Source organism: Ranitomeya variabilis, chromosome 4, assembly GCF_051348905.1.
Source record: "Ranitomeya variabilis isolate aRanVar5 chromosome 4, aRanVar5.hap1, whole genome shotgun sequence".
NCBI classification, from domain to species: domain Eukaryota; kingdom Metazoa; phylum Chordata; class Amphibia; order Anura; family Dendrobatidae; genus Ranitomeya; species Ranitomeya variabilis.
In genome coordinates, this window is record NC_135235.1 from 566778366 (window position 1) to 566793390 (window position 15025).

General features: G+C 45.2%; 1 protein-coding gene across 3 annotated transcripts in view; it reads right to left on the minus strand.

Moving 5' to 3' along the window:
• Positions 1-15025, minus strand: part of SYCP2 (synaptonemal complex protein 2) — a 551324-nt gene that overhangs the window by 86447 nt on the left and 449852 nt on the right. For all 3 annotated transcript variants that reach the window (XM_077252835.1, XM_077252834.1, XM_077252836.1), the window contains one exon: positions 13684-13958. In XM_077252835.1, coding sequence (XP_077108950.1) covers positions 13684-13958 — 275 coding nt within the window. The remainder of the gene's footprint in view (positions 1-13683; positions 13959-15025) is intronic.

Sequence of the window (15025 nt, forward strand, 5' to 3'; positions counted from 1 at the left end):
GTATTGGTTTATTAACACTTCACTGGGTGGAGGGTGGTATTCTCAGCCAAGGGTTAATACAGGAGATAGGGAGAGGCTGGAGCCCTGGACATGCACACCTTCAGTGTAAACTTCAGGTAGAGGGTCAGTCAGGGTTCCCCTAGTCTGAGGGAAATCGCAGGGGCCCGGGTTATCACCTCATTCCTGTCTAGGTCTCCCGTGACATTTCCTGAGTGACTGCGGCGTGGTGTATATTTTCCTTTATCCTTGTCTGTGCTAACTGTGGGTATTGGTGTATTACCTCTTCACTGGGTGGTGGGCAGAGGTTTCAGCCTAGGGTTGAAACAGGAGACAGGGTGAGGTTCAAGGCCTGGACATGCACACCATCAGTGTAAACTCCAGGTAGAGGGTCAGTCAGGATTTCCCTAGTCAGAGGGAAATTGCAGGGGCCCGGGTTATTAGCTCTCGCTCACCTAGTCTCCCCGTGACATTATAATCTGCCCAACAGAAAAAAAAAAAAAAAAAAAAGGGTTTTTTTTTTTTGTGTTTTGTCATGGATCCCATGACTTCCATAACCCGCCAGTTGGAGGCGCTGTCCCTACAGGTCACTGAGTTGAGGGGGGCAGTACAGCAACAGGGACTAGCAGCATCTAATGTGCAAGCTGGAGCGTCAGGAAGAGTTGCTGAGCCTAAATTCCCTTTGCCTGAAAAATTTGCTGGGGAACGCAGTAAATTTGTTTCTTTTCGTGAAGCTTGCAAACTATATTTCCGTATGCGCCCGATCTCCTCGGGTAATGAGGCTCAGCGTGTGGGCCTGTTGTTGTCATTGTTAAGCGGGGATCCCCAAGCATGGGTGTTTTCTTTGCCATCTGATTCTGCTGCATTTGACTCTGTGGAGAGTTTTTTTCCCTCTCTTGGAAAAATCTACGATGAACCTGACAGAATGGCTCTAGCAGAATCTAAGATACGCACTATTAGCCAGGGGGAGCGAGTTGCAGAGGATTACTGTTCTGAATTTCGTCGCTGGGCGATCGATACACAATGGAATGATCCAGCATTGTGGAGTCAGTTTATTCATGGGGTTTCTGGAAGGGTTAAAAAAGCCCTTCTGATGTACGAGACTCCTGCTTCTCTAGATTCCGCTATGAGACTGGTTGTCCGCATTGATCGCCGTTTGCGTCAGGGGGAGCATGAGACACCGCCTATGGGAGAGGGTTTAGGTTCACGTGAGGTTGCTGCAGGTGAGCCCACGGAGCCTATGCAAATCGCAGGGGTGTCACATGTGAAGCGTCGAGCCCCTGAGCTCAGGAAGCAGGGAGCCTGTTTTTACTGTGGTAAAACTGGTCATTTTATTAACATCTGTCCTCTGCTGTCTAAGAAAAACGCAACGGCGGAAAACTTCTAAGCTCAGAGGGTGTGGAGGAGACCAATCTGAGCTTATGTATATCCTCCATGGTGGTTTCTCAATGCATGCTCCCTGCTAAGGTTTTTATCGCTGGCAGTGAGCTGCCAATTACTGTTTTTGTGGATAGTGGTTCAGCCACAAATCTCATTGATGAGGAGTTTGCGTGCACAGCAGGTTTTAGGATTGAAAAACTGTCTCATCCTATCCGCGTGGTCACCATCAATGCTGCTCCTCTCTCTCAGGGGGAGATTACTGAATTTGTGGCTGAGGTGAAACTCCACATTGGGGTTCTACATTCCGAGCGGGTTACATATCAGGTGCTCAGGAATCTTCCTGCTCAGGTGGTTTTGGGTTTTCCTTGGTTGTCTATGCACAACCCGGTAATTGACTGGAAAACTCAGGACATAATTCAGTGGAGCGAGTTCTGCCAGGAGAATTGCCTGGCCACATGTGTGGCTGCGGTGACTTCAAGCGTTCCGGTGTCACTTCTGGATTTTGTGGATGTGTTCTCTGAGAAGGGTTGTTCAGAGTTGCCGCCACATCGTCCCTATGACTGTTCTATCAGGTTTAAACCAGGGGCCAAGTTGCCTAAAGCAAGGATGTTTAACATCTCCGGTCCGGAGAGACAAGCGTTAAAAGATTATATTGCTGAAAGCTTGAGCAAAGGGCACATCAGGCCGTCATCCTCGCCGGTGGCAGCAGGGTTCTTCTTCGTGAAGAAGATGGCGGATTACGCCCGTGTTTGGACTTCAGGGAGTTGAACCAGATTACGGTTCGTGATCCATGCCCTATGCCACTGATACCAGATTTGTTCAACCAGGTGGCGGGTGCCAAGTGGTTTACCAAGCTTGACCTCAGGGGGGCGTACAACCTCATAAGAGTCCGTCAAGGTGATGAGTGGAAGACGGCTTTTAATACCCCTGAGGGTCATTTTGAAAATTTGGTGATGCCATTTGGGTTGACTAACGCACCAGCAGTGTTCCAACATTTCATCAATGATGTGTTCTCGCATGTTTTGGGGAAATTCGTTATCGTGTACCTAGATGACATTCTCATATATTCTTGCGACCGTGATGCTCATTTAGATCATGTCAGGCAGGTGTTACAGCTTCTCAGAGAGAATAAGCTGTATGCTAAACTTGAGAAATGTGTATTTTTTGTTCAGGAGTTGCCTTTCTTGGGTTATATTGTGTCTGCTTCTGGTTTTAAAATGGACGTCGCTAAGGTGCAAGCGGTGCTGCATTGGGAATGTCCTGATAACCTGAAAGCACTTCAGCGGTTCCTTGGGTTTTCTAACTACTATAGGAAATTTATCAAGGATTTTTCCATCATTGCTAAACCGCTAACTGACATGACTAAAAAGGGTACCAATTTCTCCGTTTGGCCTGAGGCTGCTGTGCGCGCATTTGAATTTCTTAAGAACAGTTTTGTTTCAACCCCCATTCTTGTGCAGCCAGACGTATCAAAACCCTTTGTTGTGGAAGTCGATGCGTCTGAGGTTGGTGTGGGGGCGGTACTATCTCAAGGCTCATCTTTGAGTGGTTTGCGTCCGTGCGCCTATTTCTCCAAGAAACTGTCGTCCGCCGAACGTAACTACGATATCGGCAACAGGGAGTTGTTGGCTATTAAGTTGGCCTTTGAGGAATGGCGACACTTCTTGGAGGGGTCGGTACATCAGGTTACTGTTATTACCGATCATAAGAATCTGCTGTATTTGGAGTCAGCCAAGCGTCTGTCCCCCAGGCAGGCTTGCTGGGCATTGTTTTTCATGCGGTTCAATTTTGTTGTCACTTACAGACCGGGGTCTAAAAACACTAAGGCGGATGCTCTGTCCAGGTGTTTTCCGGGGGGAGAACCTCGGGAGGATCCAGTACCCATCCTCCAAAAGGGTGTTGTGGTTTCGGCTCTCACTACCGAGGTTGAGGCTGAGATTGCAGAGGCTCAGGAGGAGGTACCATCTGAGCTTCCCATCAACAAATCTTTTGTACTGCTTCATCTCCGCTTAAAGGTTTTGGCGGAGCATCATGATGCTGTCCTGGCTGGCCACCCAGGGGTTAGAGGTACCTTGGAGTTGGTGTCACGTCGGTTTTGGTGGCCCAAGATCCGACAGGACGTGATCTCATACGTGTCAGCTTGTACCACGTGCGCTAGGGCTAAGACGCCCCGCTCCCGTCCTGTTGGCACACTACTTCCTCTTGAGGTACCTAGTAAGCCATGGACGGAAATCTCCATGGATTTCATCACTGATTTGCCCTCATCAGCTGGGAACACGGTCATCTTGGTGATAGTTGATCGGTTTTCAAAAATGTCGCACTTTGTGTCTTTGCCTTCGTTGCCTAACGCTAAGACTCTGGCTCAGGTATTTGTGCAGGAGGTGGTCAGACTTCATGGGGTTCCGTCTGACATCGTGTCTGATAGGGGGTCTCAGTTTGTGGCAAAATTTTGGAAAGCATTTTGCTCACGGCTGGGGATCAAGTTGTCTCATTCTTCGGCGTTTCATCCTCAGTCAAATGGTCAGACTGAGCGTATGAACCAAAATTTGGAACAGTACTTACGCTGCTTTGTCTCTGATAACCAGGAGGAGTGGTCTACGTTCCTTCCTTTGGCTGAGTTTGCCATCAATAATCACTGCCAGGAGTCGTCAGGCGAGTCTCCGTTTTTTTGTTTTTACGGGCTACATCCTCAATTTTGTACTTTGAGTCAGAGGGGCTCTTCCGGCGTTCCGGAGGAGGACCAGTTAGGAGCACAATTGTTGTCAGTCTGGAGGAGAGTTAAACAGCGCCTGTTGAGTGTGGGTGCTAGGTACAAACGTGTGGCTGACAGTAGGCGTGTGCCAGGTCCGGACCTGAGTGTGGATGACTGGGTGTGGTTATCCACAAAAAACATAAGACTCAAAATACCGTCCCTTAAATTGGGTCCACGGTTTATTGGTCCATTTAAGGTCACCGCCGTCATTAACCCAGTAGCGTACCGATTGGAGCTCCCTACGGTGTATAAGATACACAACGTGTTCCACAGGTCTCTTCTAAAGAAGGCGGTGGGTTCTGTGGACGCAGCGCCTATGCCACCTCCAGTCTTGGTGGATGGTAATTTGGAATTTGAAGTCTCCAAGGTGGTTGACTCTCATGTAGTGCGCCGCACTTTACAGTACTTGGTTCACTGGCGTGGTTATGGGCCTGAGGAGAGGTCCTGGGTACCAGCCTCGGACATTCATGTGGATCGGCTGGTCAGGTTTTTTCATCGTCGCCATCCAGACAAGCCGGGTCCTATAAGCCATGAGGGCCCTGGGGTCCCTCGTAGAAGGCGGGGTACTGTCATGTCGGACGCTGTTCAGACCAGGTCGTTCGACAGACAGCGGTAATTCCGCTTTTGACCACTATGTGCTCATTGGCGTCGGCTAGATTTTATCTAGCTGTTCCGGGGTTAATTTACCTGATCCTCGGATTGGAAGCTGGGCCATGCCCATTGCCTTTAAATAGTTCTCCTGATCATTGGGCGTCGCCAATTATAGCTTCTGTCTTGTGCGTTATCTCGGTCTGGAGTGGAGAGCTGGTTGTTGGAGATTCGTTGCTGGTGGTGTATTGTCTTATTTACTCCTTCCTATATTTGTATTTATTTTGCCCTGCACATTTATAGTGTATTCCTGAGTGACTGCGGCGTGGTGTATATTTTCCTTTATCCTTGTCTGTGCTAACTGTGGGTATTGGTGTATTACCTCTTCACTGGGTGGTGGGCGGAGGCTTCAGCCTAGGGTTGAAACAGGAGACAGGGCGAGGTTCGAGGCCTGGACATGCACACCATCAGTGTAAACTCCAGGTAGAGGGTCAGTCAGGATTTCCCTAGTCAGAGGGAAATTGCAGGGGCCCGGGTTATTAGCTCTCGCTCACCTAGTCTCCCCATGACAGATACCTCATTTATATAATTTTTTTTAATGTTTTAGCGCTTTTATATAATAAAAACTATTTTATATAAAAAATAATTGGTTTTGCATCGCTTTATTCTGAGAGCTATAATTTTTTAGCTGATAACGCTGTATGGTGGTTCGTTTTTTGCGGGACAATGACATTTTCAGCGGTACCATGTTTATTTATATCCTTTTTTTAATTGCGTGTTATTCCACTTTTCGTTCAGCGGTATGATGATAAAGCATTGTTTTTATTTATTTTGTTTACGGTGTTCACTGAAGGGGTTAACTAGTGGGACAGTTTTATAGGTCGGGTCGTTATGGACGCGGCGATACTAAATATGTGTACTTTAATTGTTTTTTTTATTTACATAAAGAAATGTATTTATTGGAATAATATTTTTTTTTCTTTATTTAGGAATTATTTTTTTTTAACACTAAATATTTATTGATTTTTCAATAGAAATTTACAGAATGGAATCACACCAAGATATAATACATGTAAACATTTAATGCAAATCAGTTAACAAATATAATAGAAACAAATATGATTGACAAGACAGTGAAACACGAAGATGGGAAGGAGATGAGGTCCCAGGGAAAGATGGTACATTTTGCTGGGTAAATACCATTGTTAGGCCTTCTGAGCCCAGTATACGTCCCACAGATTCATTGTCCCAGGGTGGGACATCACTGTATAAAGTCAGATCGCTGTTCTGACACTTTGCACAGCACTGTGTTAGATCAGCGATCTGACAGGCAGTGAAGGAGGCTTCTCAGGTGCTGCTCTCAGCAGGAACTGAGAAGCCACCTCTCTGCAAGATGTGGAAGGACCCCACGGCCATCTTGGATCCGGGGGTCTGCAGGCAGGGAGGACCTCAGAACAACGCAATCACATTACGTTGTTCTGAGGGTCTGAGGGAAGCACGCAGGGAGCCCCCTTCCCTGCGTGATACTTCTCTATGCCACCGGAACATGTTCCAGGGGTTAAAGTACCGGGAGGTGTCCATGACCACTCCTGGCACTTAGTACCGGGTGTCAGCTGTGATAACCAGCTGACACTCGGCCACGATCGTGAGCGGCTGATCGCATGTGACGTACTATTTAGTCCATGGGAATTAGTGCTCAGGTCACATGGACGGAATAGTACGTCGGATGGCCGAAAGGGGCTAAAATTCATTTAACTAAACCCCTTCCCGACCTGTGACGCCACGTAGGTGTCATGAAAGTCGGTGCCAATTAGACCTGTGACGCCTATGTGGCGTCATGGAGGGATCGCATCCCTGCAGATCGGGTGAAAGTGTTAACTCCAATTTCACCAGATCTGCAGGGACAGGGGGAGTGGTACTTCAGCCTGGGGGGGTGGCTTCACCACCCCGTGGCTACGATCGCTCTGATTGGCTGTTGAAAGTGAAACAGCCAATCAGAGCGATTTGTAATATTTCACCTATGAAAACTGGTGAAATATTACAATCCAGCCATGGCCGATGCTGCAATACCATCGGCCATGGCTGGAAACCCTGATCTGCCCCCTACCACCAATCTCCTACCCAGTCCTCCATCCTGAGCTCCGCTCCCCTCCTACTGTCCGCTCCCCCATGCTCCTGTCCGCTCCCCCGTGCTCCTGTCCGCTCCCCCATCCTCCTGTCTGCTCCCCGTGCTCCTGTCCGCTCCCCCGTGCTCCGATACCCACCCCCGTGCTCTGATCCCCCCCGTGCTCCGATACCCCCCCTCATACTTACCGAGCCTCCCGGTGTCCGTCCGTCTTCTCCATGGGCGCCGCCATCTTCCAAACTGGCGGGCGCATGCGCAGTGCGCCCGTCAAATCTGCCGGCCGGCAGATTCGTTCCAGGTACATTTTGATCACTGTGATAAAACCTATTACAGTGATCAAAATAAAAAAAATAGTAAATGAACCCCCTCCTTTATCACCCCCATAGGTAGGGAAAATAATAAAATAAAGAAAATATATTTACTTTTATTTTTCCACTAGGGTTAGGGTTAGAACTAGGGTTAGGGCTAGGGTTAGAATTAGGGTTAGAATTAGGCTATGTGCACACGGTGCGGATTTGGCTGCGGATCCGCGGCAGATTGGCCACTGGGGATTCGTAGCAGTTTTCCATCAGGTTTACAGTACCATGTAAACCTATGGAAAACCAAATCCGCTGTGCCCATGGTGCGGAAAATACTGCGCGGAAACGCTGCATTGTATTTTCCGCAGCATGTCAATTCTTTGTGCGGATTTCGCAGCGTTTTACACCTGTTCCTCAATAGGAATCCGCAGGTGAAATCCGCACAAAAAACACTGGAAATCCGCGGTAAATCCGCAGGTAAAACGCAGTGCCTTTTACCTGTGGATTTTTCAAAAATGGTGTGGAAAAATCTCACACGAATCCGTAACGTGGTCACATAGGGTTGGAATTAGAGTTTGGGTTGGAATTAGGGCTAGGGTTGGAAATAGTGTTAAGATTAGGCTTGTGGTTAGCGTTATGGTTAGGGGTGTGTTGGGGTTAGGGTTGGGATTAGGGTTAGGGGTGTGTCGGGGTTAGGGTTGTGGTTAGGGGTGTGTTGGGGTTAGGGTTGTGATTAGGGGTAGGGGTGTGTTGGGGTTAGTGTTGGAGTTAGAATTGAGGGGTTTCCACTGTTTAGGCACATCAGGGGTCTCCAAACGCAACATGGCGCCACCATTGATTCCAGCCAATCTTGCGTTCAAAAAGTAAAATGGTGCTCCCTCCCTTCCGAGCCCTGACGTGCGCCCAAACAGTGGTTTACCCCCACATATGGGGTACCAGCATACTCAGGACAAACTGGGCAACAACTATTGGGGTCCAATTTCTCCTGTTACCCTCGCGAAAATAAAAAATTGCTTGCTAAAACATAATTTTTGAGGAAAGAAAAATGATTTTTTATTTTCACGGCTCTGTGTTATAAACTTCTGTGAAGCACTTTGGGGTTCAAAGTGCTCACCACACATCTAGATAAGTTCCTTGGGGGGGTCTAGTTTCCAAAATGGGGTCACTTGTGGAGGGTTTCTACTGTTTAGGCACATCAGGGGCTCTGCAAACGCAACTTGACACCCGCAGATCATTCCATCAAAGTCTGCATTTCAAAACGTCACTACTTCCCTTCCGAGCCCCGACGTGTGCCCAAGCAGTGGTTTACTCCCACATATGGGGTATCAGCGTACTCAGGACAAACTGGGCAACAACTTTTGGGGTCTAATTTCTCCTGTTACTCTTGTGAAAATAAAAAATCGGGGGCTAAAAAATAATTTTTGAGGAAAGAAAAATGTTTTTTTATTTTCACGGCTCTGCGTATAAACTTCTGTGAAGCACTTGGGGGTTTAAAGTGGTCACCGCACATCTAGATTAGTTCCATGGGAGATATAGTTTCCAAAATGGGGTCACATGTGGGGGAGCTCCAATGTTTAGGCACACAGGGGCTCTCCAAACGGTGTCCGCTAACGATTGGAGCTAATTTTTAATTCAAAAAGTCAAATGGCGCTCCTTCCCTTCCGAGCCCTGCCGTGTGCCCAAACAGTGGTGTACCCCACATGTGAGGTATCAGTGTATTCAGGAGAAATTGATCAATAAATTTCAGGATCCATTTTGTCCTGTTGCCCATGTGGAAATGAACAAATTGAGGCTAAAAGAAATTTTTTGTGAAAAAAAAGTACTTTTTTATTTTTACGGATCAATTTGTGAAGCACCTGGGGGTTCAAAGTGCTCACTATGCATCTAGAAAAGCTCCTTAGGGGGGTCTAGTTTCCAAAATGGGGTCACTTGTGGGGGAGCTCCAATGTTTAGGCACACAGGGGCGCTCCAAACGCGAAATGGTGTCCGCTAAAGATTGGAGCCAATTTTTCATTGAAAAAGTCAAATGGCGCTCCTTCCCTTCCGAGCCCTGTCGTGCGCCCAAACAGTGGTTCCCCCCACATATGGGGTATCGGCGTACTCAGGACAAATTGTACAATAACTTTTGGGGTCCAGTTTCTCTTTTTACCCTTGGGAAAATAAAAAAATTGTTGCTAAAAGATCAATTTTTGTGACTAAAAAGTTAAATGTTCATTTTTTCCTTCCATGTTACTTCTGCTGCTGTGAAGCACCTGAAGGGTTAATAAACTTTTTGGATGTGGTTTTGAGCACCTTGACGGGTGCAGTTTTTAGAATGGTGTCACTTTTGGGTATTTTCAGCCATATAGACCCCTCAAACTGACTTCAAATGTGAGGTGGTCCCTAAAAAAAATGGTTTTTTAAATTTCGTTGTAAAAATGAGAAATCGCTGGTCAAATTTTAACCCTTATAACTTCCTAGCAAAAAAAAATGTTTCCAAAATTGTGCTGATGTAAAGTAGACATGTGGGTAATGTTATTTATTAACTATTTTGTGTCACATAACTCTCTTGTTTAACAGAATAAAAATTCAAAATTTGAAAATTACGAAATTTTCAAAATTTTCGCCAAATTTCCATTTTTTTCACAAATAAACGCAAAAATTATCGACCTAAATTTACCACAAGGGAAGTAGTGACATTTTAGAATGCAGACCTTGATGGAATGATGCTCTTAGAGCACCGATCATAGGCTGGAACACTGAGAAATGCTGCGATTGGTTGTTCAGAATTGAACAGGCAATCACAGCGATCGTGGTTGCGGGAGGGCGGCGACACCCTGCACGATGACGACACCATCTACCCAGAGGTAAGATGGTGCCGGAATTTTAATGTGATCACCGCAACTTTGGTTGCAGTGTTGCATTAAACAAATTACGTAATGACCTGTCCCTGGTCAAATTGGCCCAGGGCACATGAACGGATTATTACGTCAGATTTCAGAAAGGGGTTAAGCAATTTCAACACACACCTAATGCAAGTCTACGGGGAAATTCACAAGTTGTTTTTCAGGATATCAAAAGTTCAACTTTGCTTTCACCTTGCAAGCAGGAACAATACAAGGTGTTGGCCACCATTGCAAGATATGTGAAACCATAAAACGTTTTTAGGAAAAAAACGGCAATTTGGTAAAATTATTTTGGGGAAAAAGTTGTTTTATGTCTGAAAAAATAGTGACTATTCTGATCATAAAAGCTGGATTTATGCATAAAGCGGAGCCGTGAACTAAGGTTATGTGAGTTCATGAAAAAATACACAACTGCAAAAACAGTAGGGAAGTTAAATTTGTAGGGCATTGTTTATTTTCACACATTGGTAGGGCATTCAGTTGGTTGGGCATTGTTTGCTTTCACACATTGGTAGAGCATTGAATCAGGCAAGCATTGTTTATTTTCAGAGATTGTAGAGAATTGAGTTAAGGTACTTTCACACTAAGCGACGCTGCAGCGATACAGACAACGATGCCGATCGCTGCAGCGTCGCTGTTTGGTCGCTGGAGAGCTGTCACACAGACAGCTCTCCAGCGACCAACTATGCCGAGGTCCCCGGGTAACCAGGGTAAACATCGGGTTGCTAAGCGCAGGGCCGCGCTTAGTAACCCGATGTTTACCCTGGTTACCAGTGTAAAATGTAAAAAAACAAACACTACATACTTACATTCGCGTTCCCCGGGGTCCGCTTCCTGCACTGACTGAGTGCCGGCCCTAACAGCAGAGCGGTGACGTGCTGTGCTTTCACTTTACGGCCAGCGCTCAGTCAGTGCAGGAAGCGGACGGCGGGGGACGCGAAGGTGAGTATGTACTGTTTGTTTTTTTACATTTTACACTGGTAACCAGGGTAAACATCGGGTTACTAAGTGCGGCCCTGCGCTTAGTAACCCGATATTTACCCTGGTTACCATTGTAAAACATCGCTGGTATCGTTGCTTTTGCTGTCAAACACAACGATACACGGCGATCTGACGACCAAATAAAGTTCTGAACTTTAACCAACGACCAGCGATATCACAGCAGGATCCTGATCGCTGCTGCGTGTCAAACACAACGATATCGCTAGCCAGGACGCTGCAACGTCACGGATCGCTAGCGATATCGTTTAGTGTGAAGGTACCTTTAGTAGGGCATTGTGTACTTTTACACATTGTTAGGGCCTTGAATTGGTTTGCTTTCATACATATGACTAATTGTATTAAACTGTACTAATACTAACATCCATGCTCATGTGAGGATGCAAAAACATTATTGTTTAAACTTGGGAATATCACAAAAATAGAAGGGTTTCACATCCTGCTGTACCTGCTTTTTTCCACCAAAAAACGCTGCATAAATTTATAGCCGCGTTTTTGCACTTACCAATTGCTTTCTATGGGTGAAAAAACATTGCAAAAATGCTGACAGAATTGACATGATGCAGCTTTAAAATAATGCATCAGTTTTCCAATTCAGTTAAGAAAAAAAAAGTGGGGTTTGGTACTGTGTTAGCCAGATTTCTTAAATCTTATACTGATAGAGATTTTAATCTAATCAGGAAAGGTTAAAGGGAATCTGTCACCTCAAATTGTCGGGATATGTAAATGCCCTTTTTCCGGTCCGATGGGCGGCGTTTCGTCTTCATTTCTCCACCCCATCCGTCCCTGTTGTCCGCATTTGTTCGAGAATTAGAGTACTTGTCCTCCATAGTTCGCGTGTGCGCAATGCAATCTTAGCTCGCGCAGTATGCTTTGCCCATCTGCGGGCAAAGCCGAAAAGCATTACTGCGCATGTGCCGGAACACAGAGAATTACTTCCGGGACATAGTGCGCGGGCACATGCGCAGTAATGCTTTTAGGCTTTGCCCGCAGTTGGGCAAAGCATACTGCGTGTGCGCGACCGAAGATTGCATTGCGCACGCATGAACTATGGAGGACAAGTACTCTAATTCTCGAACATATTGCGGACAACAGGGACGGATGGAGTGGAGAAATGAAGACGAAACGCCGCCCATCAGACCGGAAAAAAGGCATTTACATATCCCGCCAATTCGAGGTGACAGATTCCCTTTAAATTAGGGCACTCAGACATCAGTGATTTTCTGATACAGTGATTTTGATCTGAGTTTTATCAGAGTTTTGATTAGATCAGTGTTTATCAGGCTTCATTGTCACATCCGTGTTTAAACACATTTGTGAAAAACTGGTACCCGTGCCATCAGTGTTTTGGATCAGTGTGTCATCAGTGTGTGGTTCGAGTGTCTGTTTTTACTATCAGAATGTCAATCATATTTTTCATTGATAAATAAATGACAAAGCTTCTCCTATTCACTGCAATGTTAAATATGGACAGCATACGGACGTTATCACTGTGCTATACTTGTTTTTTCAGACCCATAGACTTGTATTAGCACTTTTCATGCATGAATGCGGGAAAAAAACCAGAACTGTATTAATGAGTTTTGTATGGACACATGGTTCATGAAAAAACACGCACATGTGAATAGCCCTATAAATTATATTGGGTACTGTCTGGTAAAAAAAAATGGATAGAACACGTAAGTGCAACATAGACGTCTGAATGAGGCATCAGATGAAAAAAAATTAATGTTTGTCAACACTCTCCTATTAAACAATCTGTGATAAACTGACTGCATACAGATGGCATCCGAGTGCAGGACGATTTTTTTCACAGACTTATAGACTTGCACTGCTGAGATTGATTCGAGACTCGGACCAAAATCGGACATGTTTCCATGTTTTTGTGTGGATCACACGATCGTCAAAAATACAAGGTCATGTGAACAGCCCCTTAGACTATAAGGGTATGTTTCCATGGTCAGTATTGGCAGCGCTTTGGACGCAAATCTCTCCAAAGCGCTGCCAGCTTTTGTACGTGTGGTGATTCCGCATGTGTTCATTGGACAGTGATATTTACAGCATAGTGGATAGGATTTTATGAAATCCCATCTCCACTATGGGTGTATTAATGCCTCTGGCTTCCCTGCGTAAACGGAGATGCGGTGCGTCTTTCTAGACAGCAGCATGTCTATTTATCTTGCGGAGACACACAGTCCAATGTATAGGATGTGATGATTCCGCATGGTTCAATGAACACATGCGGAATCACCGTGCGTACAAAAGCCGTATAAAACCCTTTGGACAGAGCTGCGTCCAAAGCGCTGTCAATACTGACAATGGCAACATACCCTAATGGGTAGGAGTTCTATCCGAGAAAACCACGGATAGAACTCGTTCATGAAAATCTAATGTCTGAATGAGGCCCATGACTGCAGGAGTCGATAAAAGCGTCATGTTGTGTTGAATGTAGAGAAACTGCTTGTGATATTAGTTGTGTTGAGTTAATATCATTTTTCTTGACTGGTTTACTGCAAATAGCAGACGTTTGTAAATTTTACTACTAAATCTAATTTGCAATGATGGTTAAATTGTTTCAATTACATCTGTGCATGCAACATGCTATGAAGCCTTTAATTGCATCTTTGAAACTGGAGAGAGAGAAATTAATGTCTTTACCTGTGACAAATGGCTAACAGCAGGAGATAATGGCTCCTGTACAGTCTTGCCTACATCTATGTTCTTTCCATTCTTCTTTGTGGACCGGGACCATTTTAAAGCAGGGCTGTCACTCATCTCTGTCCACTCTTTGCTGACCCTTTTTAAGTCTACAGAAATGTTAATAGATTGCTCTAGAGTCTGTTGTTCTGGAGGTGAGGCAGACAGTGATGGGGATGAATGAGTGATAGTTGGATGCATGGTTGAGAATTCTGGATCTGACTCATGCCATTCAGCTGCAATATGACAAAGTTTAGAAGACACGATGACCTCAATATAGTAGTTTAACGTCAGTGGAAAACTCGCACAAATATAGTAACATGATTAAATCTTAAAAGGAAGATTCAGAAAGTGTGATTTCGACACGTCACAATGATACTAATTGCATTTACCCATATAGGGCCCGATTCATTAAAAGGAATCTGACATCAGAATATTGTCTATTAAACTAATTTACGTGGTCATCACAATAAACTGTGTGTAGTAGCTGTGCTATATTATCAAGTTAAAACTTGCCTCTGTGAGAGAAAAAAAATTACCCCGTGTCATCCCTGTGGTATGAAGTCACCTAGCCATGGTGTGAAGAGATGACCTTTCCCTTTGACTGACTGCTACAGCCATGTGACTTCAGTGCTAATGTCTTTGAAATCCAGCAGAGACTTTCATGATCCAGGCTCAGAACGCCTCTGTACTGCGCAGCGAGCCAACGTGTATACACACCAGTTTCATCAAGCTCACTGGGCATTACAGAGGCAGGACTGAGCCACTGGCGTCATCATCTCGGTTCAGAATGCCTCTGTAATGATCATGTCATTTCCTGATGGAGCCTGGGATTAGGTCATTGAGCAATTTTCTAATGTCAGGTTTCCCTTAAGACAGTAATTAAACATATCCAATCCATTACAGTGTAGAATGTAACAAGCATAGCCACATTTCCATAAAAGAAATAGGAACAATTCATTAGCACTTGCGTATGTTACACCAGTCTTAACTATGGGCGTGCAGAAAAAGATGAGCCTAACTCATAAAGAGGCACAAGAGAGTTAATGAATTAGGTGCATCTTACAACTAGTGTGCTCCTTCATCAGAAATGTTGCTCCAGTAAAGACTAAAGTAACAATTTTGAGATAAGTTGTGCCACAATTTTTGATCACTTTGTCAGGCAGACCTGGTCACGCCCCATTTCAGCTACTACTTTTGTGCAAGACACCAAAAGTCGCAAAATTTAATATAAAAAAAATTTGGGTTGGGCAAAAGCACCTTCATGAAGCATGCCCAAATATAGTTGAAAAATGACACTTTT